At 37.8% G+C, this 27,381-nt stretch overlaps 1 protein-coding gene across 2 annotated transcripts in view; it reads left to right on the top strand.

The window, feature by feature from the left end:
- Iru (E3 ubiquitin-protein ligase Iruka) overlaps positions 1–27,381 on the top strand; it is a 371,072-nt gene that overhangs the window by 36,640 nt on the left and 307,051 nt on the right. The window contains exon 3 of one of the 2 annotated variants that reach the window (XM_067137986.1): positions 24,046–24,167. In XM_067137986.1, the coding sequence (XP_066994087.1) occupies positions 24,046–24,167 (122 nt within the window). Of the gene's footprint in view, positions 1–24,045; positions 24,210–27,381 lie in introns of both variants that reach the window. The other variant, XM_067137985.1, reaches the window with a different exon arrangement.

Below are 27,381 nucleotides of genomic sequence, written 5' to 3'. Positions count from 1 at the left end.
CATCTTGGAATATGAAAGTAATAAACAGTGCATTAAATAATGCTGATTATTAAAGTATTCTCCAAACCTAACCTATGTTTTGGGTGATCCATGTCAAGATAATAAATCAAAGGGTTTATGAACCATTTTGACAGCTCTAATTCTACCAATATATCTTGGCATGGAACAGTTATGTATGTCTTTATTGAAGAGCTTAATTGGTAAAGAAATTTAGGCTATATCTAAATACTCTATAATGTAACAAAGAATAGCGTGTACATCATGAAAGGAAACAACGTGAATTTAACAAATGTATAACTCTACACAAAACCAATGCTTGTCTGTTGGGGTCTTATAAGTTAATAATGCTCAATTATAAAAATTATCATAATATTAATGAAATAAATAACATAATTGCACACAGGTGAAAATAGTGATGTAGGTGTTTAAAATATTATCCAACTTAGCCTAAGTTTTAGGTTATACAAGCCAAGTCAATAAACCGAAGGGTAAAAATACCGCGCGAGTTGCCCGTGCGGTTAGGAGCGCGCAGCTGTGAGCTCGATGCTGAGGCTGTACCTAAGGCCACGGCCGCTTTGTTCCCATTCCTAGGCCTTTCCTGTCCCATCGTCGCCATAAGACCTATATGTGACGGTGTGACGTAAAGCAAAAAAATAAGTCACAGCACCCAAAGATATTCCTGTATTGAGCGACTAAAATGTCACCAGGACACTTTTCTTTCCTGATATGCTCAGCTTGTTAAAAGCCAAATGTAATTAATGTTATTGGCTTCACGCCCCGCTAACTACTTCTACGATTTTCGGAGACGCCGATGTGCAGTAATTTAGTCCTGCAGGAGTTATTTTACGTGCCAGTAAATCTACCGACACGAGGCTGACGTATTTGAGCACCTTCAACTACCACCGGACTGAACCAGGATCGAACCTGCCAAGTTGGGGTCAGAAGGCCAGCACCTCAACAGTCTGAACCACTCAGCCCGACTTGTGAAAACTAGATTAAGTCATATTTATCTTTATCATGTTTAACTTTTTCCCTCCACAAAGATATTTAATTCTCTTTCATGGGCCCCGGAAGTGGGTAGGCCAGTTGTCCCAACCGTAAATATATATTTTTTTTGGGAATGATAGATTATAGCCCTATAGTACTATGATCTTTCTTTCTTTCCTTCTTTCTTAATCAGTTTATCCTTCAGGGTTGGTTTTCTCTCGGACTCAGCGAGGGATTTCACCTCTACCACTTCAAGGGCAGTGTCCTGGAACGTGAGACTTTGAGTATGGTGATGAAACTGGTGAGGAGGGCCATTACCTCACCCAGGCGGCCTCACCTGTTATGCTCAACAGGGGCCTTGTTGGAGGATGGGAGGATCGGAAGGGATAGACAAGGAAGAGGGAAGGAAACGGCCGTGGCCTTAGGTGCCTGGAGGAGAAGTAGGAAAATACGAAAAACCACTTCGAGGATGGCTGAGGTGGGATTCGAAACCCTTCTACTCAGTTGACCTCCCGAGGCTGAGTAGACCCCGTTCCAGCCCTCGTACTATTTGTTCTCAACTTTCATGGCAGAACCGGGAATCGAAACCGGGCCTCCGGGAGTGGCATACATTAACCACTACACCACAGAAGCGGACTAGTACTATAATGCTACCTATATGTTTATGTTAGTGCTGAAATCCGATTTCTTACTTTACTAATGCTGAAAGCCCGAAAATGTAATGTTATTCTTTAATAGGGGAGTCAGTCTAGAAGGAAATGTTGAAAGTGATGTGATATCTATCCAGGTTCGTTGTTATCCTAATACTATGGGTTACAGTACATTGCACGTATATAAAAGACACCACTTACAAACTTGCTTGTTATCCGCGAATTTCTGCGGCCACAAAAGTCACTATTTTTCAAGAATGATGACATTTACACATGATAGATTGTCTGACTGTGCTGTTTTGAACCTTTCTTCCGTCATTTCTAAGTTATTCGCGATCATCAATAATAAACAATCGGCTTTTAGCAACGGCTGATGCACAACGGCTGGTAGAGCTCCATGCGGTACTGGATCGTGACGTCACAGCGCGCCGCTTACGTCAGAGGCCGTTTCACTCGCCTTGCGGAGAGGCACTATTAAATATTTTTTTAATGGTAGAAAACAAGGCAACATACCACAATGTAATACGTTTACGTACTATTTCATTGGTGTACTTTTCAAAAAAAATATTTTTGAAAATGATGCATGTTCCCATAGGGAACATGCATCATTTTCAAAAATATTTTTTTTGAAAAGGGAACATGCATCATTTTCAAAAATATTTTTTTTGAAAAGTACACCAATGAAATAGTACGTAAACGTATTACATTGTGGTATGTTGCCTTGTTTTCTACCATTAAAAAAATATTTAATAGTGCCTCTCCGCAAGGCGAGTGAAACGGCCTCTGACGTAAGCGGCGCGCTGTGACGTCACGATCCAGTACCGCATGGAGCTCTACCAGCCGTTGTGCATCAGCCGTTGCTAAAAGCCGATTGTTTATTATTGATGATCGCGAATAACTTAGAAATGACGGAAGAAAGGTTCAAAACAGCACAGTCAGACAATCTATCATGTGTAAATGTCATCATTCTTGAAAAATAGTGACTTTTGTGGCCGCAGAAATTCGCGGATAACAAGCAAGTTTGTAAGTGGTGTCTTTTATATACGTGCAATGTACTGTAACCCATAGTATTAGGATAACAACGAACTTGGATAGATATCACATCACTTTCAACATTTCCTTCTAGACTGACTCCCCTATTAAAGAATAACATTACATTTTCGGGCTTTCAGCATTAGTAAAGTAAGAAATCGGATTTCAGCACTAACATAAACATATAGGTAGCATTATAGTACTAGTCCGCTTCTGTGGTGTAGTGGTTAATGTATGCCACTCCCGGAGGCCCGGTTTCGATTCCCGGTTCTGCCATGAAAGTTGAGAACAAATAGTACGAGGGCTGGAACGGGGTCTACTCAGCCTCGGGAGGTCAACTGAGTAGAAGGGTTTCGAATCCCACCTCAGCCATCCTCGAAGTGGTTTTTCGTATTTTCCTACTTCTCCTCCAGGCACCTAAGGCCACGGCCGTTTCCTTCCCTCTTCCTTGTCTATCCCTTCCGATCCTCCCATCCTCCAACAAGGCCCCTGTTGAGCATAACAGGTGAGGCCGCCTGGGTGAGGTAATGGCCCTCCTCACCAGTTTCATCACCATACTCAAAGTCTCACGTTCCAGGACACTGCCCTTGAAGTGGTAGAGGTGAAATCCCTCGCTGAGTCCGAGAGAAAACCAACCCTGAAGGATAAACTGATTAAGAAAGAAAGGAGGAAAGAAAGAAAGATCATAGTACTATAGGGCTATAATCTATCATTCCCAAAAAAATATATATTTACGGTTGGGACAACTGGCCTACCCACTTCCGGGGCCCATGAAAGAGAATTAAATATCTTTGTGGAGGGAAAAAGTTAAACATGATAAAGATAAATATGACTTAATCTAGTTTTCACAAGTCGGGCTGAGTGGTTCAGACTGTTGAGGTGCTGGCCTTCTGACCCCAACTTGGCAGGTTCGATCCTGGTTCAGTCCGGTGGTAGTTGAAGGTGCTCAAATACGTCAGCCTCGTGTCGGTAGATTTACTGGCACGTAAAATAACTCCTGCAGGACTAAATTACTGCACATCGGCGTCTCCGAAAATCGTAGAAGTAGTTAGCGGGGCGTGAAGCCAGTAACATTAATTACATTTGGCTTTTAACAAGCTGAGCAAAGCAGGAAAGAAAAGTGTCCTGGTGACATTTTAGTCGCTCAATACAGGAATGTCTTTGGGTGCTGTGACTTTTATTTTTTTGCTTTACGTCACACCGTCACATATAGGTCTTATGGCGACGATGGGACAGGAAAGGCCTAGGAATGGGAACAAAGCGGCCGTGGCCTTAGGTACAGCCTCAGCATCGAGCTCACAGCTGCGCGCTCCTAACCGCACGGGCAACTCGCGCGGTATTTTTACCCTTCGGTTTATTGACTTGGCTTGTATAACCTAAAACTTAGGCTAAGTTGGATAATATTTTAAACACCTACATCACTATTTTCACCTGTGTGCAATTATGTTATTTATTTCATTAATATTATGATAATTATTATAATTGAGCATTATTAACTTATAAGACCCCAACAGACAAGCATTGGTTTTGTGTAGAGTTATACATTTGTTAAATTCACGTTGTTTCCTTTCATGATGTACACGCTATTCTTTGTTACATTTCAATAAAGACATACATAACTGTTCCATGCCAAGATATATTGGTAGAATTAGAGCTGTCAAAATGGTTCATAACCCCTTTGATTTATTATCTTGACATGGATCACCCAAAACATAGGTTAGGTTTGGAGAATACTTTAATAATCAGCATTATTTAATGCACTGTTTATTACTTCCATATTCCAAGATGTAATTGAAGCATTTAAATAAAGCATCATACATTAAAATTTAAAGTATTACCACTAGAACAGCTGACATGGAAAAGTGATTTGAAAATTCAAACAAATTCATCTTACGTTAAAATCTTCAAAAAAATAAACTGTAGACTTTTCCGATATATCACCAGCATTTCTCCAGCTCGCCAAAATCCATTTCTCCCTAGTTTTAGCGTCTTTGGAACGTTTATAAACAATTTGTTTGGTATGCTATTGCACATCGGAACTCTACACCATTTTTAAGTTTTCTGCCTCACTGTCTGCGTAGAATTCATTTTACGTCTAAAATATACCACTCAGATTATTATTCAATGTATAGACCTCGAATTTAACCATACTAGACACTAACGTAAAGTAGAAATACGCGAAGTGTATCCTGCTTCTCACAGCACACTGTGTGTTATTTCGTCTGCTAATTCAGTCAACCTGTACGATGACGTCAGGCCAATGAGATCGCGTACTTGCGTGACGTGACATTTTCGTAGATTTTTATCATGTTTCGAGTTATTATTTGTACATTCTGATCACATTTTTGAATTCTGCATGCAATTTTGAATCAGATTAGCATATTTTTAATTAAAACCCCGGATCATGCATGTTCCCTATTGGTATATTTTATTTCTTATGTTCTTTTTTTGCTATTTGCTTTACGTCACACCGACACATATGTCTTGCGGCGACGATGGGATAGGAAAGGCCTAGGAATTGGAAGGAAGCGGCTGTGGCCTTGATTAAGGTGCAGCCCCGGCATTTGCCCGGTGTGAAAATGGGAAACCACGGAAAACCATCTTCAGGGCTGCCGACAGTGGGGTTCAAACCCACTATCTCCCGATTACTGGATACTGGCCGCACTTAAGCGACTGCAGCTATCGAGCTCGGTTTATGTTCATTTTAATTTCAGTTTTGTGTGGTAGTTTCTTAAATATATTTCATTTTTTGTTCCATTTTCATTTCAGGAATTGTTAAATTTATGTAGCATTGTTAATTTAGTTTGTATACTGATTAATCTAATTAGTGTTTCATTATGTAGCTTATGTTACTTTATTTTATCCCACTGTCGGCAGCCCTGAAAATGGTTTCCCGTGTTTCCCATTTTCACACCAGGCCAATGCTGGGGCTGTACCTTAATTAAGGCCACGGCTGTTTCCTTCCCACTCCTAGCCCTTTCCTGTCCCATCGTTGCCATAAGACCTATCTGTGTCGGTGTGACGTAAAGCAACTAGCAAAAAAAAAAAATAACACACCTTTATGTTGTGTGTTGTAATGGCAAATATACAATATTATTAAGTAAAATATCATAAAGGCATCAAAAGAAGCCTAAAACAAAACATGATAAAAAGCAACATTCAATATTCAGCCCATTTTAAAATGATATTTCACTCAAGCGTAATTGTGGTCCTTAGGACCACGTGCGAGTCCTCACGTTACAAGTCTGTGCGCGAGTCCATGCGGGTAAATGAACTAATCAAGTTATTAATGAAACATACTAATAATGCATGGTGCAAACTTCAACAATGTATTATGAAGTCAGGATAGCAATAGCCAATGATGAAAAATAATTCCTATTTGCTGCAGAAATATTATATGTGCTACACATGTGCTGTTGCTGCAGTAACCAGAAAATTCAAAACTCATATAATTATGTTCAGAGATGGAATACCTGCATGCTTTCTGTACCAAATGATGCAACCTGGTGTACTCTGTATGGATACAAGTCTAACTCAAAACCGCCAAAGACGTCACATGTGGTTTCTGAAATAACCGATTCAGTTAAAGTAGGAAACACGTGATGTTCTTGGTAACGCCGCAAACAATGACTTATCTTTAAATTGTTTAAGACTCAAAATGACTCGGTCTGTCTTGTGAACACAGTTAAAAAACAGTTCATGTTAAAATGTTTTGCCATAGGAACAAATTACTAGATGATGAAAGTTCCATTGAGTTTTGATTGTCAAGATAAAAATTTGATGTGAAGATCAGTGTTCTAGAAATGGAAATAATATATTGAATTAGGTTAATGTCGGCTCATGTTCATGGATGCTTTAGTGCGTATGTATCTGGTTGAACAGGGCTTCTTTATCCTAGGTGGAATTTCCCATTATACTGGTTGTGTAGCTGGACAAATCATGTGGTCCATAAACTGAGGGCATGTGAAATACTCTAAAAAGGAAAGAATAAAGGGTAAGAGACTTCTGCAACTTCTAAGGTAATTGAGGTTTTTACGGCGTCTTGAGTACTTCTCCGCCGTGGTGTTTTTTCACTCGTGTCCGTCCGGCTTGTGTGTGGTCCTATGTGAGGGCTGCTTGCTGTTGATTGTATGCTAGGAGCAGCATGTTCCAGGGCAGGGGTGGAGGGAGTGGTAGTAGGGGGACTTGAGTAAAAGGGAGCGGAAGAATTAGAAGCATTGGAATTGTTTGTATTTCGAAAATAGTTTTTATGATTTCCTCGAAGAGAATGTTACAAGTAGAGACGAGAATTATAGGCACTAAAAACAGTTAAAATAGGCAGGCATATAGGCTCTTAAATTAGCCAAAATAGGCATTTAAATAGGCACTAACAAATAAAATGGCAACAAAATAGGCATGAAATACTTATAATTTCTAGCTAATTGCTTTACGTCGCACCGACACAGATAGGTCTTATGACGACGATGGGACAGGGAAGGGCTAGGAGTTGGAAGGAAGCGGACGTGGCCTTAATTAAGGTACAGCCCAAGCATTTGCCTGGTTTGAAAATGGGAAACCACGGAAAACCATTTTCAGGGCTGCCGACAGTGGGGTTCGAACCTACTATCTCCCGAATACTGGACACTGGCCGCACTTAAGCGACTGCAGCTATCGAGCTCGGTCTTATAATTTCTAACACACTCTATTACTATAAAAGGAATTTACAAACGACGTTTCAGTGTTTTCTGGTAACAATCTTGTTCTCATGCATAATGTTTTTGTACTGAGAGAAAGTTCTCTCAACATCATATGAAGTGGTTGGACAAAACTTCATTTGGTTTTATTTCGCTGACAGCAGCTGCCTTCCCAGAGATTCAGTCAAAACTTCCCCTGACTTCTTCCACAATCCTAAATGACTCCACCAGAGGCATGCCACTCTTCTCCAACTTGGTGATTGCTCCCGGCAGCTTGTTGAAATTTGAAGATGCTTAGGTTTATGCAGGGGCATATTAGCTCCCAACATTGCGGTGCATGGTTATTGGTCACTGCTCAAAGTGGATTGGTAGAAAAGCTGCGTTGATACAGATTTCTGTACTCGTATCAGATGCATCGCAGTATTCCTAAGTTGATCTGTGATAAAATTGACATAAACTACATTGTCTCTATATCTTAAATTTCTGCAGTTAGGCTAATTGGCATTAATTCTTAGTATATATCATGCATTTGTTTCATTGAAAAGACTGTTAGAGATGATTTTTCTAGAAGTACAATACTTTAAAGAAGGAACAAGGGAATTAGTAATTTACATGGAAATATGTCCTCAAGGATTTTCAGTTACAATTTGGCAGTATCCTGTTGAGTTCACTGGGTGAAAAATATAATAAAGTCTTGAAACAATACCGAAGTAGCGTAGAGGCCCTTGCCGTATTCTTACTTATGTAGAAGAATGAAAACGGAGGCACTATAAATCTCAGATTTGTGACCATTTTGTTTCTATTCGTTGAGTTTGGTCAGTCGGGTCAGCTGTCATGAAGACTATATTCTGTTGCCTGCAATAGGTCCTGCATCGTGTGCCCACATTTCTATTTATTCGAGTCAGAAGCATACAATAGAACTTTTTTTTTTTTTTTACATTACAATTTAGTAAACAGTAAAACAGAAGGAATTTTTACACATATATCTGCATTTCCTTGTGCCTTGAGCAAATCCTCCTCACTGCAAGAATCAGGGCAACATGAGCACTGACATGGATGCTTGGTAGTCTGCACCTCTCCGCGTAATTTGAAATTGTCGTGATGTGCACATAACCTTATTTTTGTCTAGCAAGACTAGAGGGAATGCTAGAGGCTTGTTAGCCTGGGAGCTTACGCCCCTCAGACTCTTTATATATCTCAAAAGCCTACATTTCTGAACACAGGAACAAAATAGGCAAGTAGGCAAATTCCTGTCTCTAGTTACAAGTTTCAGAGATTTCATTTTGGTTGTTGTGGGTGTTACTTATTTGGTTGATGTTAATGAAAATATTTTGTCATATGTTATGGAGAGCATCTCTATTAATTATTTTTAGGATGAAAAGCTCATCTTCAACGCCTGAAAATGAATGGTAATAGTCCGATATGTGACTACTCATGGCTGATATTTTACCAAATATTTTTGGTGTTAACATGCTCTAAGTAACGAATAGGGAAGCTGTGTGCTGCCTCTCAGACATAACTAGCTGGGCAGTGGGTTCAAATAAATTTGTAGACTCTCGAATTCGAGAATTTAGATCTGGTGTTGATTAAAAAACAAAGTGAAATTATTGTTGACTGTCTTAAGAGCTGTTTTTTCTGTCTTTTAAAAAGATTTGTGATTTGATATTGTTGTTGTTGTTGTTATTGTTATTATAATTATTCTTATCATTATTGTTATTATTATTATTATTATTATTATTATTATTATTATTATTATTATAGGTGAATGTGATATATTTATCCCTTTTGTTTCATTTCTGGTTCTCTAGCAAGAGTAGTCACAGGCTTATTTCTGAAAAGAGCTTTTATGACCAAAAAGTATGGTAGATTCTCAGCCATGAGTAGTCACGTCTAATCAGAAAGAGGAGACCAAAGACGGACTGTTGAGGTTCCCCAATTTTCACCCCAGATTCATTTGAAGATACCCCATTTGATGTACCTCCTCATGCTAGGTTTGATCAAATATGTTATAAAAATTGTAAGTTCATTTCCAGAAATGCCAAAATATACTAATTTATCAAGTAGAATATCATGTGATACACAAAGTCCCAACTAAGGTCACATAGGGAAACCTTAACATAATATCCTTCCTCTAAAGTACTCATTATATTAATATCATCCATTGCATTTATTGTTGACTAGCTGATGTACCCGTGCTTCGCTGCAGAATTCTCAGAAAGACTGTTTTGTGGTTTTCCCAACTGAAGTCAACATAGGTCATTACAATGACGTCGGTAGGAATGGAACGATTAAAATCATTGTTGTTATATGAAGTACTCGATCAAATGCAAAACCGCACATTTTCTCACTTTTAACGAACAGTATTATGGTGCCGATGTAACAGTCCAAATTTCCAGTGCTGGAATGACCAGGCTGCTGCAGACAGCCGTGAACACTCCTTTGCTATTATTCCGTTAAATGTGCACACTGCTCATTCCAATCAGAGCCTCAGAGTAAAGATTCAGTAGCTGGAATGCTATGATGAACTAGTGTGTTACGTACCAGTAGTATCAGAAAATGAATGAACCAGAGGAATGGCATGCTAAAAAGAAACTCCTCAGCTACTTCTGCCAATATTCAGGCAGGCTGTTATACTCTGTGTGCAGCACTAATCCCATCTATTGGAGATGAGAGGAAACAGAAGACACAAAGCACATCACAACAAACAATAGTCAATGTAATGTTGTTGTTGTTGTTGATCAATTTGATGAGTTTTCTATATTGTACGCCTTCACATTTAGTTTTCCTCCAACTCTGTGATATTAGGGCTTCTTATAAAATTATTTATAGCGTAGACTGTAGTTCCATATTCCCAGACTTTACATACAGGTTTTCATTACATTCAATTTACCCGTTTTCTTGGGACTCAGAGCTGGTATGGACTTGACAACAAAAATCAAAATTCATGAATATCTATGTTATCATAGCTAGTATGGTAAATATGTATGACATAATTGTTCGGAAATTTAATATTATGTAACTTCAGTTATGTAGTATTTATCGATAGGACCACTGTGTGTTTGAGTCAGCAGTCCAGAGACTGGTTTGATACAGCTTTCCATGCCACCCTTTCCTGTGCTAACCATTTCATTTCCACGTAACTATTGCATCCAACATCTCCTCTAATCTGCTTGTCATATTCATACCTTTGTCTACCCCTACTGTTCTTATCACCTACACTTCCTTCACAAACCAACTGAACAAGTCCTGGATGTCTTAAGATGTGTCCTATCATTCTATCTCTTCTTCTCATCAAATTTAGCCAATTCGATCTCCTCTCACCAATTCAATTCAGTATCTCTTCATTCGTGATTTGATCTATCCATCTCACCTTCAGCATTCTTCTGTAACACCACATTTCAAAAGCTTCTATTCTCTTTCTTTCTGAGCTAGTTATCGTCCATGTTTCACTTCCATACAATGCCACGCTCCACATGAAAGTCTTTCTAATTCCTATATCAATGTTTGAAGTGAGCAAATTTCTTAAAGCTCTTCCTTGCTTATGCTAATCTGCATTTTATATACTCCTTACTTTGCCATCATTAGTTATTTTACTACCCAAGTAACAATATTCATCTACTTTCTTTAAGACTTCATTTCCTAATTTAGTATATCTTGCATCACCTGCCTTTGTTCGACTGCACTCCATTACTTTTGTTTTCGACTTATTTATTTTCATCTTGCACTCCTTACCCAAGACTTCGTCCATACCATTCAGCAGCTTCTCGAGATCTTCTGCAGTCTCAGATAAAATATCATCAGCAAATCTCAAGGTTTTGATTTCCTCTCCTTGGATTGTGATTCCCTTTCCAAATTCCTCTTTGATTTCCTTTACTGCCTGTTCTATGTAAACACTGAAAAGGAGGGGCGACAAACTGCAGCCTTGCCTCACTCCTTTCTGGATTGCTGCTTCTTTTTCAAAGCCCTCGATTCTTATCACTGCAGACTGATTTTTATACAGATTGTTGACAGTTCTTCGTTCTCGGTATCAGATCCCACTCACCTTCAGAATCTTAAATGGCTTGGTCCAATCCACATTATCGAATGCCTTTTCTGGATCTACGAACGCCATGTACGTGGGCTTGTCCTTCTTGATTCGTTTTTCTAGGATAATGCAAATATTAGAGAATTAAATTTTAGACCTTCCCCTAAACTACCATTTCACTCAGCATGAATAAAAGTATTTATGGCCTAGATTGTAGCGACTCGTTCCCCAACTTTACGTACCGATTTTCATTAAATTCTCTTCTGCCGTTTTCTCACGATGCATATACATACGTACATACAGACAGAAATTACGGAAAATTAAAAAGTGCATTTCCTTGTTACTGTGGACATGACTGGTGCAGAGATACCATTCTTTTAAAATTCTGAGCAATGCACAGACAAAACTATTCTATATATATGTATAGATTTTCCTGGTATAAAGCCATACTGAGATTTTGACAAAAGTTTATTCGACACAGAGTATTCATAAATTTGTACTGGCATCACATATTCAAAATTTTAGAGAGAATAGAAATAATAGAGATTGAACGATAACTGCTACATTCTGACCTATCACCTTTTCTGTACACTGCAACTACCAGAGAAATTTTTAATTGCTCTAGAAAGTAACCAGGTTGAAGACATTCATTTATGATCTTTGTCAGAGGAATAGAGATAGAACTAATGAGCTGTTTTAAAATCTTGGTAAAGCCATAGTGATCCTTGCTGTTTGAAGGTTTCATATTAACAATTTTTTCCACTTCTTCACAGTTAACTGCTCTCCATTTAAAATGTAAGTTACATGTGTTCAGTTTTAATTTCAAGCTCGCCAGCTTTTCAATAGTCATACCACTTGTTTGTTGAAATTTAGAACAGATGTCTTCGACTGAATGGATGAGGTAATTATTAAACAAATTAGGGCCCATTTATAGCCACATGTTTTGCATAAGTTGATTTGACACCCTTAATTACTGTCCAAGCTGTTTTACACAAATTCTTAGAATTTCGTATAAAATTAATATTTGCAGAAATTTTAGCTTTTTTAAGTGACACTTTATATTTGTTCTATATGCAAACATATGCCTGTTCGCTATTTAATGTGTTCTGGATTTTATGTAGTGTATAGAATATCATAACCTTTCTTTTTTTAAACTTCATGTTTAGTGGTATACCATTTTACCTGATGTTTAGTTTTCTGATGATCAATAGATTTCTTAGTCCATATAAGGGGGCAATAATAGTTAAATGCTTCAAGAATAATACTGAAAAACATGACAACATTCTACAACTGAATATTGTTCTTTAGCCCAGTTTTCTGAAAACACATCCACTAAATAAATCTTAAGTAACTCTCTATTATGTTGTGTCATTTTTGTAATATTAATTACAGTCAGTGAGTTTGGATTTTCCTTTGTTTTACCAGGTTGAAGTGTACTAAATATTACCCAGCAGGATCAGATAGACAAGGATTAACAACTCTTACTTGAAAACATTGAGGGTTAAAATGAGTGAAGATGTTTGCCTAAGCAGGACTGGCCATGTGTTGGTTCATTGACAGTATGATATAATCTACATTAAGGTGCCCACAGATTATTAGGTACTTTTATTTTAGCCTTAGACTTTAATATCTTACCAAGTAATGGAGAACGGTTAAAGGCTACCAGGACAAGGTTAAATTCAGCAAGCAAAATACTCACTGGCAAAAAAAAAAAAAATAAAATAAAATAAGCAGTACATATTTGAGTCAAAAATAAAATATTTTGACATTACAACAAGATGGCATTGTATTTTAAATTAAATAGCCCGTTTGAAATGTTTCTGCTCAGTCCAATAACTATATTGGACCATTATTGATTGTGACAATCACAACAGTCCACCAACATTAATTTGGAAGTGTCGAAACCTGGAGTTCTGTACCATTTTTATATGCAGTGGGTTTGTCTGCATGTTTTCAACAAATTTCCATTGCCTCAGTAATGAGTATTACCACCTCTAGCTGCATTTACAGCTGTGATACGATTAGGCGTGTTCAGGATGCAATCTTAAATGTTCACTTGTGGTATGAGCTCACATTCTGCCTGGAGCACACCCCAAAGTTGAGCCATTGTGGCAGAGGAACGACTCCTAGCATGCCTCATAAGTTATGAATTTCATTATGGTCCTTATTGTCAATTGATCACTATCAAAGTGTAGAGAAAGGTCCACCTATTCAATACCATTAGATTAATTCGGACAAATCTCACAATAAAAGATAAAATAGTTGGGCAAGTGTCTTCTTTCAAATATCTGGGTACCATCTTGGACGACCAATGTAACTCGAAACAGGAGATAATATCTAGAATTGAGCAGGCCAAGAAACAATTCATTACCATGAAGAAATTCTTTGTGAGGTCAGATCTCAGTCTCCAGCTAAGAATTTGTATGATACGCTGCTATATATTTTCTGTTCTGTATGGATGTGAAGGCTGTACTCTGAATCCAATCATAGAAAAACGTATTGATGCCTTCAAAATGTACCTGTATTCAGTCTCTTGCGGGTATCTTGGGTAATGAAAATCTCAAATGTCGAGGTCCTTAGTCGGATGAAAAGGAAGAAAGAACTACTGCTCACCATAAAACAGAGGAAAACACAATACCTAGGACATATCACGAGAGGTGATAGGTATCAGTTATTACAGCTTATTATCGAAGGAAAGATACAGGGGAAGAGATCTGTTGGGAGAAGAAGAAATTCATGATTGAAAGACCTTTGAAGATGGCACTGCTCTACTTCAGAAGTGGCATTCCATTCTGTGCCGTCAAGATCAGAGCTAGTTATGTGGATCGCCAACCTCCGCTTGGAGACGGCGTCTTAAAAAGAAGATTTATATAGTATCTTATATAATTGGTACTAGTTTCAACCTTGGTACATTAGGTCATCTTCAGTCTTGATTAAATTGAAAACACGTGTATACATATAACCACCAATAAAGAATACAATTTGGTATGTCTTAAGTAAAATCTAAATTTAAAACAGTGATGAAATGTTGACTACACATTTAAAATTGAAACTGAAATGACACATTAAAACTGTTGTGGCTGGTGTTGGACTTTGTCATTGTCCTTATAATAACTAAGTATTCTTGAGCCGATCTTAGAGCCAATATTCATTGTCTGTATTGTGGACCCATTTGATCTGCCTTGTTGAATAGTAATGAGTAACAGTTTATATATAGCTTGAAGGGGACATTCATGTCTTCCAAGCATAAACCAGACATGCTCTATCGGATTTAGGTCGGGACTATGAGCAGGCCACAGTATGCACTCAATTCAGACGTTATCCAGGTACTCGCGTATACAAACGGCAGTGTGTAGGTGAGCATTGTCGTTCATCAGGAATAAAGTTCTCGCTGATGACTGGTGCAAAAGGCACCTTGTGATCCACTAAAATATCCTCGGTGTATCGTGTATCGGTTGAATTGCAGACTTCCATCTCGACGAACACAAGCTCTTTGCGCACATCAGTGGCAATCTCAGCCCAGACCATCACAGAGCCTTCATTGAGCAGTGTCCTTGCAGAAGAAGTACAGGGTGAATAACGTTACCCTGACTTTCTTTATACTCTCTCCCTTCCATCCGGTGTCCTCAAACAGAATCTGAATTCATCCAGCACTGAGATCCATTACTCCACAGGCCAGTTTCGATGGGCCTTAATGAATTCCATCCGAGAGGCACGGTGCTCACGTGTAAGCAGAGGTCCTGTGGCTGCCTCTTGGACTCCAAATCAGCCTCGTGCAACCTTCTCCTTTCTGTCCTTTTGCTGATGCTCGTGCCCCGTACTTGCTGCAAATGATTTCTGGCCTTCACAGCTGTTGCGTGTCTATCACGAAGAACTTGCATCATGAGAAAGAGATCTTCGCGCTAAGTAGTGTTTCTCCTACGAACAGAACCGGGCTTTCTGGTGTAGTTATTGCCCTCTCTGTACCTTTTATCACTTCTGTACATGTTCATGTTAGAACAAGATGTGCCTATAATGTCTGCTACAGTGCATATACTGTACCCATCTTCTTCCTCGCTGTGTTTTCAGATGAGCCATTATGACTTGCCTTAGAAGCGAGACGAACTGTTGCAGACAATTGTGAACTATACTGCATCATTTTTTTTAACCTCAAGATCAGCAAGAGTGCTCAAGAACCTCTACATGAACTTCTATTTTTAATTCAAGAAAAGTGTCATAAGTGTTACAATTGTGTTGACTTCTTGCCATTTTTGTGTAGGATGATGACATGGACAGATGTTGAAACCGGTCCCTTAATAAATTAAATATGTTGCTAAATTGATTCGTGCAACAGTGTTATTGTATTGAGAAGGTGGAACATTTTTCTCTTTTTAGCATTGTTGCAGACAAGCCGCAATGTCCACAAAAATATGCGGCATGAAACGGCATGAAGATTTGCAGCAATAAACCTTAACCTGAGACAGCTGTTTGTGGTTATTCTTGTCTAAGGGCAGAAAACGGCAGTATTGGTGTTTATCAATTATTGCGCTGGAATATCTCAAATGGACTAATTGTTGTAATGTTATAACATTTAATTTATACAAGGTTTCGAATGGACTGACATTAAATTTTGTGTGAGATACATAGCGTTTTGCATTTTTTGCTGGCGAGTGTAGTTACTGGTTTACAATAAGATACAACAGAACATCAGTAACTTCAATCAAATCAAAATCAAATCAAAATCTCTTTATTTGCAAATGAGGTGTCTACCTTGGTGGCAAATGGTACACTAAAATACATTATTGTCAAGCACTAAATTTTAAATTAACATGAGACGAAGAAAATTTTCCTAGAATACAATATTATACAATTTACGCTAATAATTTATTCTATTAAACACACACATCATCCTTCATAAATTTATATTGTTTACAAAATTCTACTTTCAATATCTTACAAACATAGTCAACTCATATACAGTATGTGAAATTACTTCTAATAATAATATACAACTGGTATAAGATTAAAATTAACATTGAATTTATTTACATATTTATATTTTACCCATTTCGGAACATAAGTAGCATAACGACCTGCTGCATCTTAACCAGAGCCCCTTTTGCCATCACTTTTCAGAGTTCCTGAAGGGCCTTCACAGCAACTTAGCGGTCCCAGGGCCCTCGAAGTCCCCACTGTACTTCACCCCTACAGGCAGTCCCCTACTTTGGCTGTCCAAACTCCATAGACCAGGGATGGAATTAATTTAATCACACACATTTTTTATTTACAATATCCTGCACTGGTCGAATGCCCTCTAACATTTCATTTATTTTCTCTCTTGTTGTTTATTCTCTTCTTGAATATCTGTACAGATTTTGGTAAAGGATCAAAAACTACCCCTGGTAAACTGTTCCACTCCTTCACGCCCTTCCCAATGAATGAAAATTTACACCAATCGCTTCTGCTAAAATTCCTTCTAATTTTGTACTTGTGGTCAGTTCTACCAATATAATTATTTTCCAACTGAAGCCTCTCACGAATATCTTCCCATGCTTCTTCTCCTGTATAGGCTCTATATAATCCTATAAGTCTAGTTTTCTCCCTTCTCTTACTTAAAGTTTCCCAACCAAGTTCCTTTAACATTTCTGATACACTACTCTTTCTCCTGAAATCCCCTGTTACAAACCTTGCTGCTTTCCTCTGCACACCATCTATTTCTTTTATTAGGTATTCTTGGTGATGATCCCAAACACTGTTTGCATATTCCAATAATGGACGAACCATACTTAAGTAACTTTTTTCTTTTAATTCTTTGTTACATCCTTTAAGTAGCCTCATTATGACATGTAACGATCTGTATGCTTTCCCAACGTCATCAACATGACCCTTCCAGTGCAAATTACTTTCAAATCTCACACCTAAGTATTTGCACTTGCCATCTTTAGGGATAACTACCTCATGGAAAGTATATTCAAATTCAGTTTTAAAGCTCCTGTTTGTAAATGTTGTAACAGTTGATTTGCCTCCCTTAATCTTCATATTATTTTCTTCAACCCATTCTTGGATACTCTCAAGGTCCCTTTGTAATTTTGAGCAATCCTCAATGTTATTTATTTCCCTATAAACAATTATGTCATCTGCATACAATCTTATTTTCAATGTTATATTGTTCCCTAAATCATTTGCGTATATTAAGAAAAGTAACGGACCGATTATACTACCCTGTGCAATTCCCTTCCGAACTTTCTCTTCCTGTGATATATTATTTCCTACTTTGACTTTCTGAACCCTTGAATTTAGAAATGTTCTTATCCAACGTATAACCCTTACGTCCAATCCTATTCCCTCCAGTTTCTTTAATAATATTCCATGTTCCACTCTATCAAAGACTTTGGAAAGATCTATGGCTATGCAATCTAACTGGCCTCCTGAATCCAGCTGATCTGATATGTCCTGCTGAAATCCCACCAGTTGTGCCTCGCAAGAAAATGTCTTTCTAAATCCATACTGGCTCCTCATGAACCAATTTTTATCATCACATATCCCTCTGATGTACTTTGCTATTAAACTCTCCAGTATTTTACAAACTATACTGGTCAGGCTGATTGGTCTGTAGTTCTTTCGTTTCCTTTTATCACCCCTTCCTTTTTAAATTGGTATTATTATAGATTCTTTCCATTCCTTTGGTATTACACTATTATTTATGACATAGTCAAAGAGAAATTTTAAATAAGGCACTATGTACCACTCCATTGTCTTTAATACCTCCCCAGTAATTTGATCACTTCCTGCTGCTTTTCCTTGCTGAAGCAGTTGGATTTCTCTGAAAATATCTTCATTTGTGAATGAGAAGCTTCTTGTTTCCCTCTGTGTCTCTCCCTCTCTATCTTCTGTTATGGTTTCCAAGTCCTGACAATCTTCTACTGAATCTCTGAATTCCCTACTAAAGAGGTTTGCTTTCTCAGTATCTGTTAAATAGTGTTCACCCCCTTCTCCCACCATTGTAGGATTCCTAATATATAAATACAGCTTTTTCCATTTCCCTTTGTGGTCATTACCCTCTTGAAGAATGCCATTCATATAATTCTCTTTTGCTTCCTTTTTCACTCTATTCAGTTCCCTCATTAGCTGTTTTCTAGTTTCTCTATTCTCCCTACCCTCTTTGATTTTCCTGTTTACTATTCTATATTTTCTTTTTAATTTTCTTATTTCCCTTGTATAATAAACAGGGTCTGAGGTCATTTTACCCTTAACAGGTACAAATCCCTTCTCTCCTTCCCAAATGATTCCTTTAAATTTAGCCCAAAGTGTATCCACATTACTCCCTTCACTTATCCAACAACTGAATTGTGATTTAAGGTAAGTCCCAAATTCATCAACTTTAGTTTTTCTGTACAATTTCTTGTCTTGTGTGACCCTCTTTTTGGTACCAGTCCTACATCCATTATTACAGCCTTATGGTCACCTATTCCTTCAATTACCTCAGTTTTATCAACAATTTCCCATGGTTTAACCAAGAATACATCTAGTAAGTTATTGAGACGAGTTGGTTCTTGTACTACTTGTGTAAATCCTCCCTCCCAAATTAACTTATTTGCCAGTTTCTGTTCATGGGCTTCACTTGCAGCTCCATTCCATTCAACTTTAGGCAAGTTTAGATCTCCCCCAATTATTACCATATCATTATTATTGTTTTTATGAGTATAATCTATTATTTTCTCAAATATTTCCATGTCTCTTTCCTCTCTTCCAGGCCTGTATGTTCCTATAATTCCCACTTCCTTCATATTATGACAAACTAATTTTATCCCTAACATTTCATCCCTTTCATCGGTAAACCATTCATGTGAACAATAAGTTTCCTTCACCAGAATAATCACCCCCCCTCCCTTTTTATTTCTTCGGTCTCTACGATAGACTGTGTACCCTTCTGGAAATGCTTCTCTATTACCCACCCCTTCTCTCAACCACGATTCCACTCCTATCACCACATCAGTCTCATAAGATTCCATCAATGTACCGAATTTTAATTGTTTATTTACTACACTTTGACAGTTTACCAAGAGCAATCTCAGACCTCCTTCCTCCCTAAAACTTGACTGTTGCAATTGGGTAACGTTTGACTCATGAGTTGAGAACGTCCCTGGAACCCAGATCCTTGTACATAGATTTAAGGGTCTGGGTTTTCTGGCAAGTTTCCCTGTATGTGCCAGTTTAGTGGTATGGGTTTTCTTAAGTACAGATTAGTTTGCAAATCTCTGTTGATAATTGTAGCAATTTGTCTACAGAGATTTGCTTTTCCATTACCATTCAGATGTAACCCATGCCTAGTGAACATTTGCCTGCCAAGACCTAAAGTATCTACTACATAGACATTTCTAAAACTCTTACATGATCTCTTGATTTTTATATTTACATCATGTACAGCTTTGTTCACACATGAGTCCTCTAAAAGGTCATACCTAGGTGGCACATTAACTACAATTACTTTTGAGTCAGGTAGTTTGGAAATCTTACCTCTGAGAGTCGTAATTAGTTCCTCACCTTCATTTGCAGCAATGTCATTTGTACCACTCACAGTCACCACATAATTGTCCTTCTCTACCACAGGATCACAACTTGAAAGGACGTCTTCAGTTTTGGCACCTGGTTTTATTAGTCCTAAAACCTCAGTTTCTTAATTCTGCAGCTCATCCTTGATGCCTTCTGCCATACCCCGCCCTTGACTGTCTGCGTAGAGATGAATCTTTGGCGATCTTGACTTTCGGTTGGTTCTCTTCTTCTGTAGGTTACCTCCACTGGATTTAAAATTAAAATTATACCAAATCAAAGGATAGAAATACAGCACACCCTCCAGTCTGGTAGGTTCGACAGAATGAGGCAGCTGGAATAAAACCATTAAGCTGAATAAATTCCACCTCTCTATTATCCAACCAGTGTTAATTATTACAAAGTATATAAAAATTATAATCCCTTAAGAATTCATTTAGTTCTAGGCTTTCATTTCTTACAGATATTTAGGTGAAAAATGCTTAAACTTAGTTCTTGCATTGTGATTAAATTTGTTTCTCATATCTCTACTGGATTCTTCACATTTAATTCTTCTTCTTCTTCTTCTTCTTCTTCTTATTATTTATTAGTAATAGTAGTCTCCTTATAACCAGTCGTCATTACGTTCATTATGGCTACCACTATAATTATTATTATTAACATCATCATAACATTATTATTTTGAGATATCTTCTGATTGACTTACCCTGCGAGTTGTCTTAGCATTTGGGGTTGCGTTTGACTTCACATGAGCACCGCTCTGCTTCCTTACTAGTTTCCCATCTGGAGACTGTCTGCTGCTCTGTTTAACACTAGAACCGCCGGAGCAGTCAAAATGACCGCTATACATTTTCCAAACTCAATTTTGACTACAGTTTTTTTTTTTTTTTTTTTTTTTTTGTAGGACATTGAGCTGCAGTGACTTTTCCTGATTAGTGGTCAGGAAAATCCATATTAAATATAATTAATTTTGCGTCAATGGATGGGGCTTAAGTAACGGGTATACCTACTACCGCCGGAGCGGTCATTTTGACCGCTGTATTATCACAATAAAATGTATTATAACACACATCTCTCGTTGAGATATAATCATCTACTAATATTTATCCTATCAACAACGGAATGTTCAAAAACACAACAATGGAACTCAGATATATCACAAATTGTACGAGCATTATTTCCGCTGCGTCTCCGGTAGTGTTACAGTTAAAATTGAAATAATTGATAGAGATTCAACCTATTCAATACAAAAAAATAAGAAATGTAGTGAATTACATTCTTATTTAATAATAAGTAGAAGTGGTACCGGTTTCGACCCTAGTCCAGGTCATCATCAGCCGATTAAAACATGAAAAAAAGTGCATAGGAAAAGGAGATAAAAGATCAAGTACACTCCGGATCAGTAGAAGAAGCAATAAAATGTAAGTCACTTAAAAGAAAACAGTGCGTAATTTTCTGAGCGGCAGTATGGCACACGCAGTGTTAGGCAAAGTCTTATAATGTTTATGAATAGCGGAGAACGGTTAAATGAGCTAGTTTTTAAACACTGTCAGGCACAAAGTCATATCATAATCGAACACATACGAAGATCCATAATCGTGCAGGAGTTGAAGATGAGTTTTTTTTCACGTCAACTGTTCTAAGAATTCTATAGGAGCACAATTACTTATGCAATTATATTGAATTATATTATATTTATCTATATACTTACTTTCCCACAACCGAAGAAAATCACTGGATCATCAAGCTATTCTCCATTTTACTTTGGCGTTTGAAACCACAGTGCCTGATGTTAAATATATCGTGCTGATCACCGGGAGCTGGCAAATCACTTCAATAGATCTACTCATCTTCAACTCCTGCATGATTATGGATCTTCGTATGTGTTCGATTATGATATGACTTTGTGCCTGACAGTGTTTAAAATCTAGCTCATTTAACCGTTCTCCGCTATTCATAAACATTATAAGACTGACTAACACTGCGTGTGCCATACTGCCGCTCAGAAAATTACGCACTGTTTTCTTTTAAGTGACTTACATTTTATCGCCTCTTCTACTGATCCAGAGTGTACTTGATCTATTATCTTCTTTTCCTATGCATTGTTTTTCATGGTTTAATCGCCTGATGATGACCTGGACTAGGGTCGAAACCGGTACCACTTTACTTATTATTAAATAAGAATGTAATTCACTACATTTCTTATTCTTTTGTATTGAATAGGTTGAATCTCTTTATCAATTATTTCAATTTTAACTGTAATATTCTTCAATACGGAACAATGAAATTTTTAACTTTAAATCCGGTAGTGTTATCATTCGTTAGCTTGTTACAGTGCAGTAAACATATCTTGTAAACCATCAGTTGCTGAGTCTATTGAATGACATTCCTGAAGATATGTCTGATGTAGAATGTGGTCCAGATATAAAGGATCTGTGTTGTATATATGTTGGGTATTCAGCTCGAAGGCTGTTCGACTCGTTGGCTGAATGGTCAGCGTACTGGCCTTCGGTTCAGAGGGTCCCGGGTTCAATTCCCGGCAGGGTTGGGGATTTTAACCTTAATTGGTTAATTCCAGTGGCTCGGGGGCTGGGTGTGTTTGGCGTAGTCAACATTAGAAATCATCCTAGGTAGGGCCCTCATCTTCACAGAAATGCAGGTCGCCTAATAGGCCGTCTACTAAAAAAAGACCTGCACCAGGCCTCTCCGGAGGTCATACGTTGTTATTATTATTATTATTATTATTATTATTATTATTATTAGCCCGAAGGCTGGTGTGATCCTCCACAGTTCCACCAAAAGCTGTCATAGATAGCCTTGGCGTCACTCACGAGGCATACTAGGGAAATGAGGAGTAATGTAGTTTCCCGTTGCTTTCCTCACCGAACCAGAAGTTGCCATTACATATCAGTTTGCCAAGCCCACTGAAATGCGTGCACCAACCGACCCACCCCATGAGTGACATTTTCACACCATAACAGGGACTGGCTGCATAAGGAATGGTATTACTAGCAGTTACACATACCTCGGTCACTTTCGTATTGTCAAAGCCAAGGATGAGATTGAGATAGGTCAATGAAAGTAACAAATTTATTCTAGCCAATACCAGAAGACATAGTGCACTGTAAACACTACTTTTCACCAGCAATGGCATGTAAAGGACCTAAAAAGAAAAATGCATTCAAAGATTACTACCGGGCAAGTGATAACTCGGAAAGCAGTGATTCAGATCACGTTCAAAACTGAATTGTTAAGGCTGAAGGTAAGTTGATGTTAGTACTATTATAACTATCAGCATAACAAATTTGGTGAAGTTCCTTAATTTATGTCGTATTCAAATTATAATGATGCCTCGCGTAGGCTGAGTACTGACGAGTTTTCAATTCTTCTCGTACAGCCGTAGAGACAGTAACCCGTAAAGCATGGTATCATAGGGGACACAACAACCAAGGTAAAAGCCTCACATCGTCAGATAATGCGCCCTCAGGTACTGATAGCATTAGTAATGCCATCAGCTGTTAATGTTATTTGTACCCGCATGAATCACTACAATATCTGATTCTTGTTTTACATAACCAACTTTCCAGGTAAGTTGACTAACCTGGATCCTTGGATAACAGAAGTATGAAGAATTAGTCCAGAAATAGGTATATTAAGTAAACATTTTGTAAGTTGTTAGGACATGATGTTTCTACGATGTTATACAAATAATTAATAAAGACTCTGAAACCTAAAGAAAAAACAGTTTTTTGCTACTCCTGTAAAATTAATTATATTAAATATATGAGGTTTTTATTGTTTGGTGTTGATATGTAATCCAGACTAGGCTTCATATTCTGTAATATTTTCATATCAGTTTCCACATACAGTCTTACATTCTATATTAATATTCCCATTTACTTGAAGATCTTCAATAATTGTTGATTTTATTCTTTTCTTTTCTTTACAATTGTCTTGTTTAAAAAAAATTCTAACCCTTATTGTTCATTGTTTAATCTTCTGTGAGTTGCTGCATCAGGCACTCTTAACATCCTTCCGCCAAATTACATCAGCAAATAGCATTGCATTCATTAGTGTTTTTCTTAATGTTTATTATGCTGCTGCCATACTGTACATTCTGTTCATAATAATATTTCTGTGTTTATATTAGCTTCTGAATCAGCGTCTGGGAGAAGAATTGAGCGATATGTTGCTGGGAGTGGGTAGGACCCAAGACAGGCGGGTACTTCGTGGAAGAGATCGCGATGGATCGGATACCCGCAGACCCGGAAGGTACGGCAGTGTGATGTCCAGGCAGAGGATAATGAGAAACAGGTGAGAATAGAAAGAGGGTTGCATGAAGACACAGGATTCTGATAAGTTTTTAATATATTGTTCATGAAAATTATTTGGTTATGTTACTGGGAAATCATAACATATCTCTGTCTGTAATATTATCTCCATCTGTATTTTGGACATGTAAGCTGATGTTTCATGTTTGTACTGGTGATGGGTTGATCTTTTGCTCATTTTTAAGGAGACCATAAATACCCTGTGTTGTGTGGAGTGTGCAATTTTCTGTAGTGCGTGTGTGTTGCACATGCACACACATATTCTGTCTCTCTCTTTCAATGACAATTTTCTGAAGAAACATATTATATACAATGTTTTTTTTTATTTTATGGATTCATGTCTAAAGCTCATTCTATTGATCTACCTAGCTTGAAGCACAACAGTCATCATAGTATTGGGTGGTATGAATAAAACCTTAGTTCTTTCTAAAAGTATATACTGGTACTCATGAGCATGTGCATTTAGTAGGAATATGTTCTCAGACCATCTTGTATGTACTCCATTTGGTAAGATTAAGAAGGTTCTTCTTCGATGCAGTAGATACTCAAACGCACCACCACTTGGATTATTTGAAATTGAATAGGTACTTATGTTGTGTATGATTGTCAGGATACATAATGTAAATGCCTGAGTTTTGATTTCCGTTCTTTGTGCACACATATCAAGTTGTATTTTGTTCATAGCAGTGGCGGATATTCAGTCAGTAACATTACACTTTACGGGGAATATTCTCTTGTGTTCTTAAGTCTGACAAAGGTCCAATGCTCTAGAGTCAGTTTAAACCAAATTACAAGCTATGTGCTTTAGAAGGTAGAACTGTGTATGGTAACAAAAAAGATAAATAATATGAAAATCAGAGTGAAATGTGTGGCGTCAACTATACATGCTTATTAATACAGTGAAACCTTGTTAATACGTTTCTGCAGGGGACGACAAAAGAAATAGTTTCAAGCGGGAAAACGTACTATAGAATATTCCATTAAAAACTATCCAACAGGGAGATGGTGTCACTTTACACATTAGTACATAGTACATTGTGTGTGTAGTGTTTCAGGAGATACAGGAGAGCGCTAAAAGGTGTGAAAAAGTCGAGGGAACAAATATCAATAATTCTCTACTGGAGCCTGTTAACAAGAGACTATTAAAAGATGTAAAAAACTTGGAAAAACAGATGCAACATTCTTTTCCCCTTTGGCTCTTAGAAGTAGCTACAGTTCCTACATATTATAGCAGATCACTTTCTTCCTAAAACAATTGTATAATGAATTCTTAGTTGAAGCCTTAGGTTTCTGACCAGTGGGTAATTAAAAGCTGTTTTCTGGTCACTTTGTTCAAGCATGAATTTCACGCGCGCTTATACTCGCCATTCACGATTAAGCGCCTTCGACCGCCATCTTAAACAAGAAACTTCGGCAGTACTCGGCATTAGTACGGACAGACTCGCCGGTGAAAAAAAAGTGCCAACTGTCAACTAGCAGTTCGTATTTTTGTATGGATGGTACACCGCTTTACCTTCAATTTATTGTGTTGAGTGGTAAAAAGATCTGAAGAGATTATTTGTCGCGTGGCAGCCTACTTACAGACTAATAGGATAATCGTGAGAAGTTCAGTAGCACGGTACATGCGGTATCTGTCTTGTAATAGCCTAGCTATGGATAAGGAAAGGGTCTTGAAACCACTCACTAATGAAGAAAAAATTAAAATCCTTCAAGATGTAGATAGGAATCCACATCTTAAGTGTGTAGAGTTGGTGCAAACTTTAAAACTAGCACCTTCTACTTTGAACACTATTGTGGGCAACCGAGACAAAATTGAAAATGTGTATAAGCAAACTAGAAATGGAACAAGAAAACGAGTGCCCTGAAGGAAAGTTTCCGAAGTTTGAAAGAATGATTTTGAATAAATCAATTTCCAACTTCTGATTAGAATGCGAAATAGGTTACAAGCACAATCAAGTGCACTGGGTTATTCAACAATCTCACTGACAACAAAGATCTTTCCATAGAACAAAGAACAAAAAATAAACCACTTTTTTAGAAAATCAAATGATCATAGATGTCTCTGTCATGACCATCCACCAACGGCTGCACGGTTGCTAGAGTTACACTTCCGTTACACATTTTGTGGCGGTAACGTCCGTGACGCATAATTTCGGATGACTCCCAGCCATAAGCCGTGTATGTCAACGGGACAGCTTGGAGGAAAAAAACGCGTGAAAACTGAATTCAGCGCTCCTAGCCGCATGTAATCTATTACTGTGCTTTAACTTAGCACTGTCCTGTCTTGTTCTAGTGTAAAGTCTTTCCTGCCAATCAATGACGCAAAACAGCTAACAGCTTGCCCCTCGAAGGTGCAATATACTCAGTGTTCGAGAATTCAAGGTCACTTCCTCTTATCGCGCAACTTTCTCCGACTGACCCATGGCGAGGGCTCTTATCTCTGTTGGAAATCACATTCCATACACAAGGGATGACAAAAAACATTTTCAGGTCTGGGGAATATATGATCGTACTAAGCGGTGAAGAAATTTATGACGTGCTAAGCGGGAAAATATGTTAATGAGGAACGTACTAACGAGGTTTCACTGTACTTTTATTGCTTTTGTTGTTTGTAGGCTATATTCATAATTTATAGGCTGTCCTCTTCAATAAATCTCGGAAGGAAATGTCCGGGCTTTGGGATTAGGCCTAACTAACAAAGATTACAAGCAGGAAGAACTAAGAAATAAATAATATTTATTGCTATTTGTTTTACTTAGCACTAGCACTGACTAGTCTTATGGGGGCGATGGGATACGAAAGAGCTAGAACAGGAAAGAAAGCAGCCATGGCGTTAATCAAGGTTCAGCCCCAGCATATGCCAAGTGATAAAATAGGCCATGGAAAACCATCTTGTGGGATGCTTACAGTTGGTATCGAACCCCTGTCTCATGAATCCCAGTTGATAGCTACGAGATCCGGACCGCGTAATGTGAAAGTGAGAGTAAAATAAAATTTGTATCTTCTATATTAGGGTTATGTATATTTTAAATGAGACATCTGCCCGGCATTCTGGGTGATCATGAAGGTCCAGAAGGAAAATACAGTACTTCCATTGCCTTTATTGTTCATGAACTCTCCGTCCTATTATATAGGCCTAATATGAGTGCAGTCAA

Source organism: Anabrus simplex, chromosome 1, assembly GCF_040414725.1.
Source record: "Anabrus simplex isolate iqAnaSimp1 chromosome 1, ASM4041472v1, whole genome shotgun sequence".
Taxonomy (NCBI): Eukaryota; Metazoa; Arthropoda; class Insecta; order Orthoptera; family Tettigoniidae; genus Anabrus; species Anabrus simplex.
This window is presented reverse-complemented; position numbering and strand designations above follow the sequence as displayed.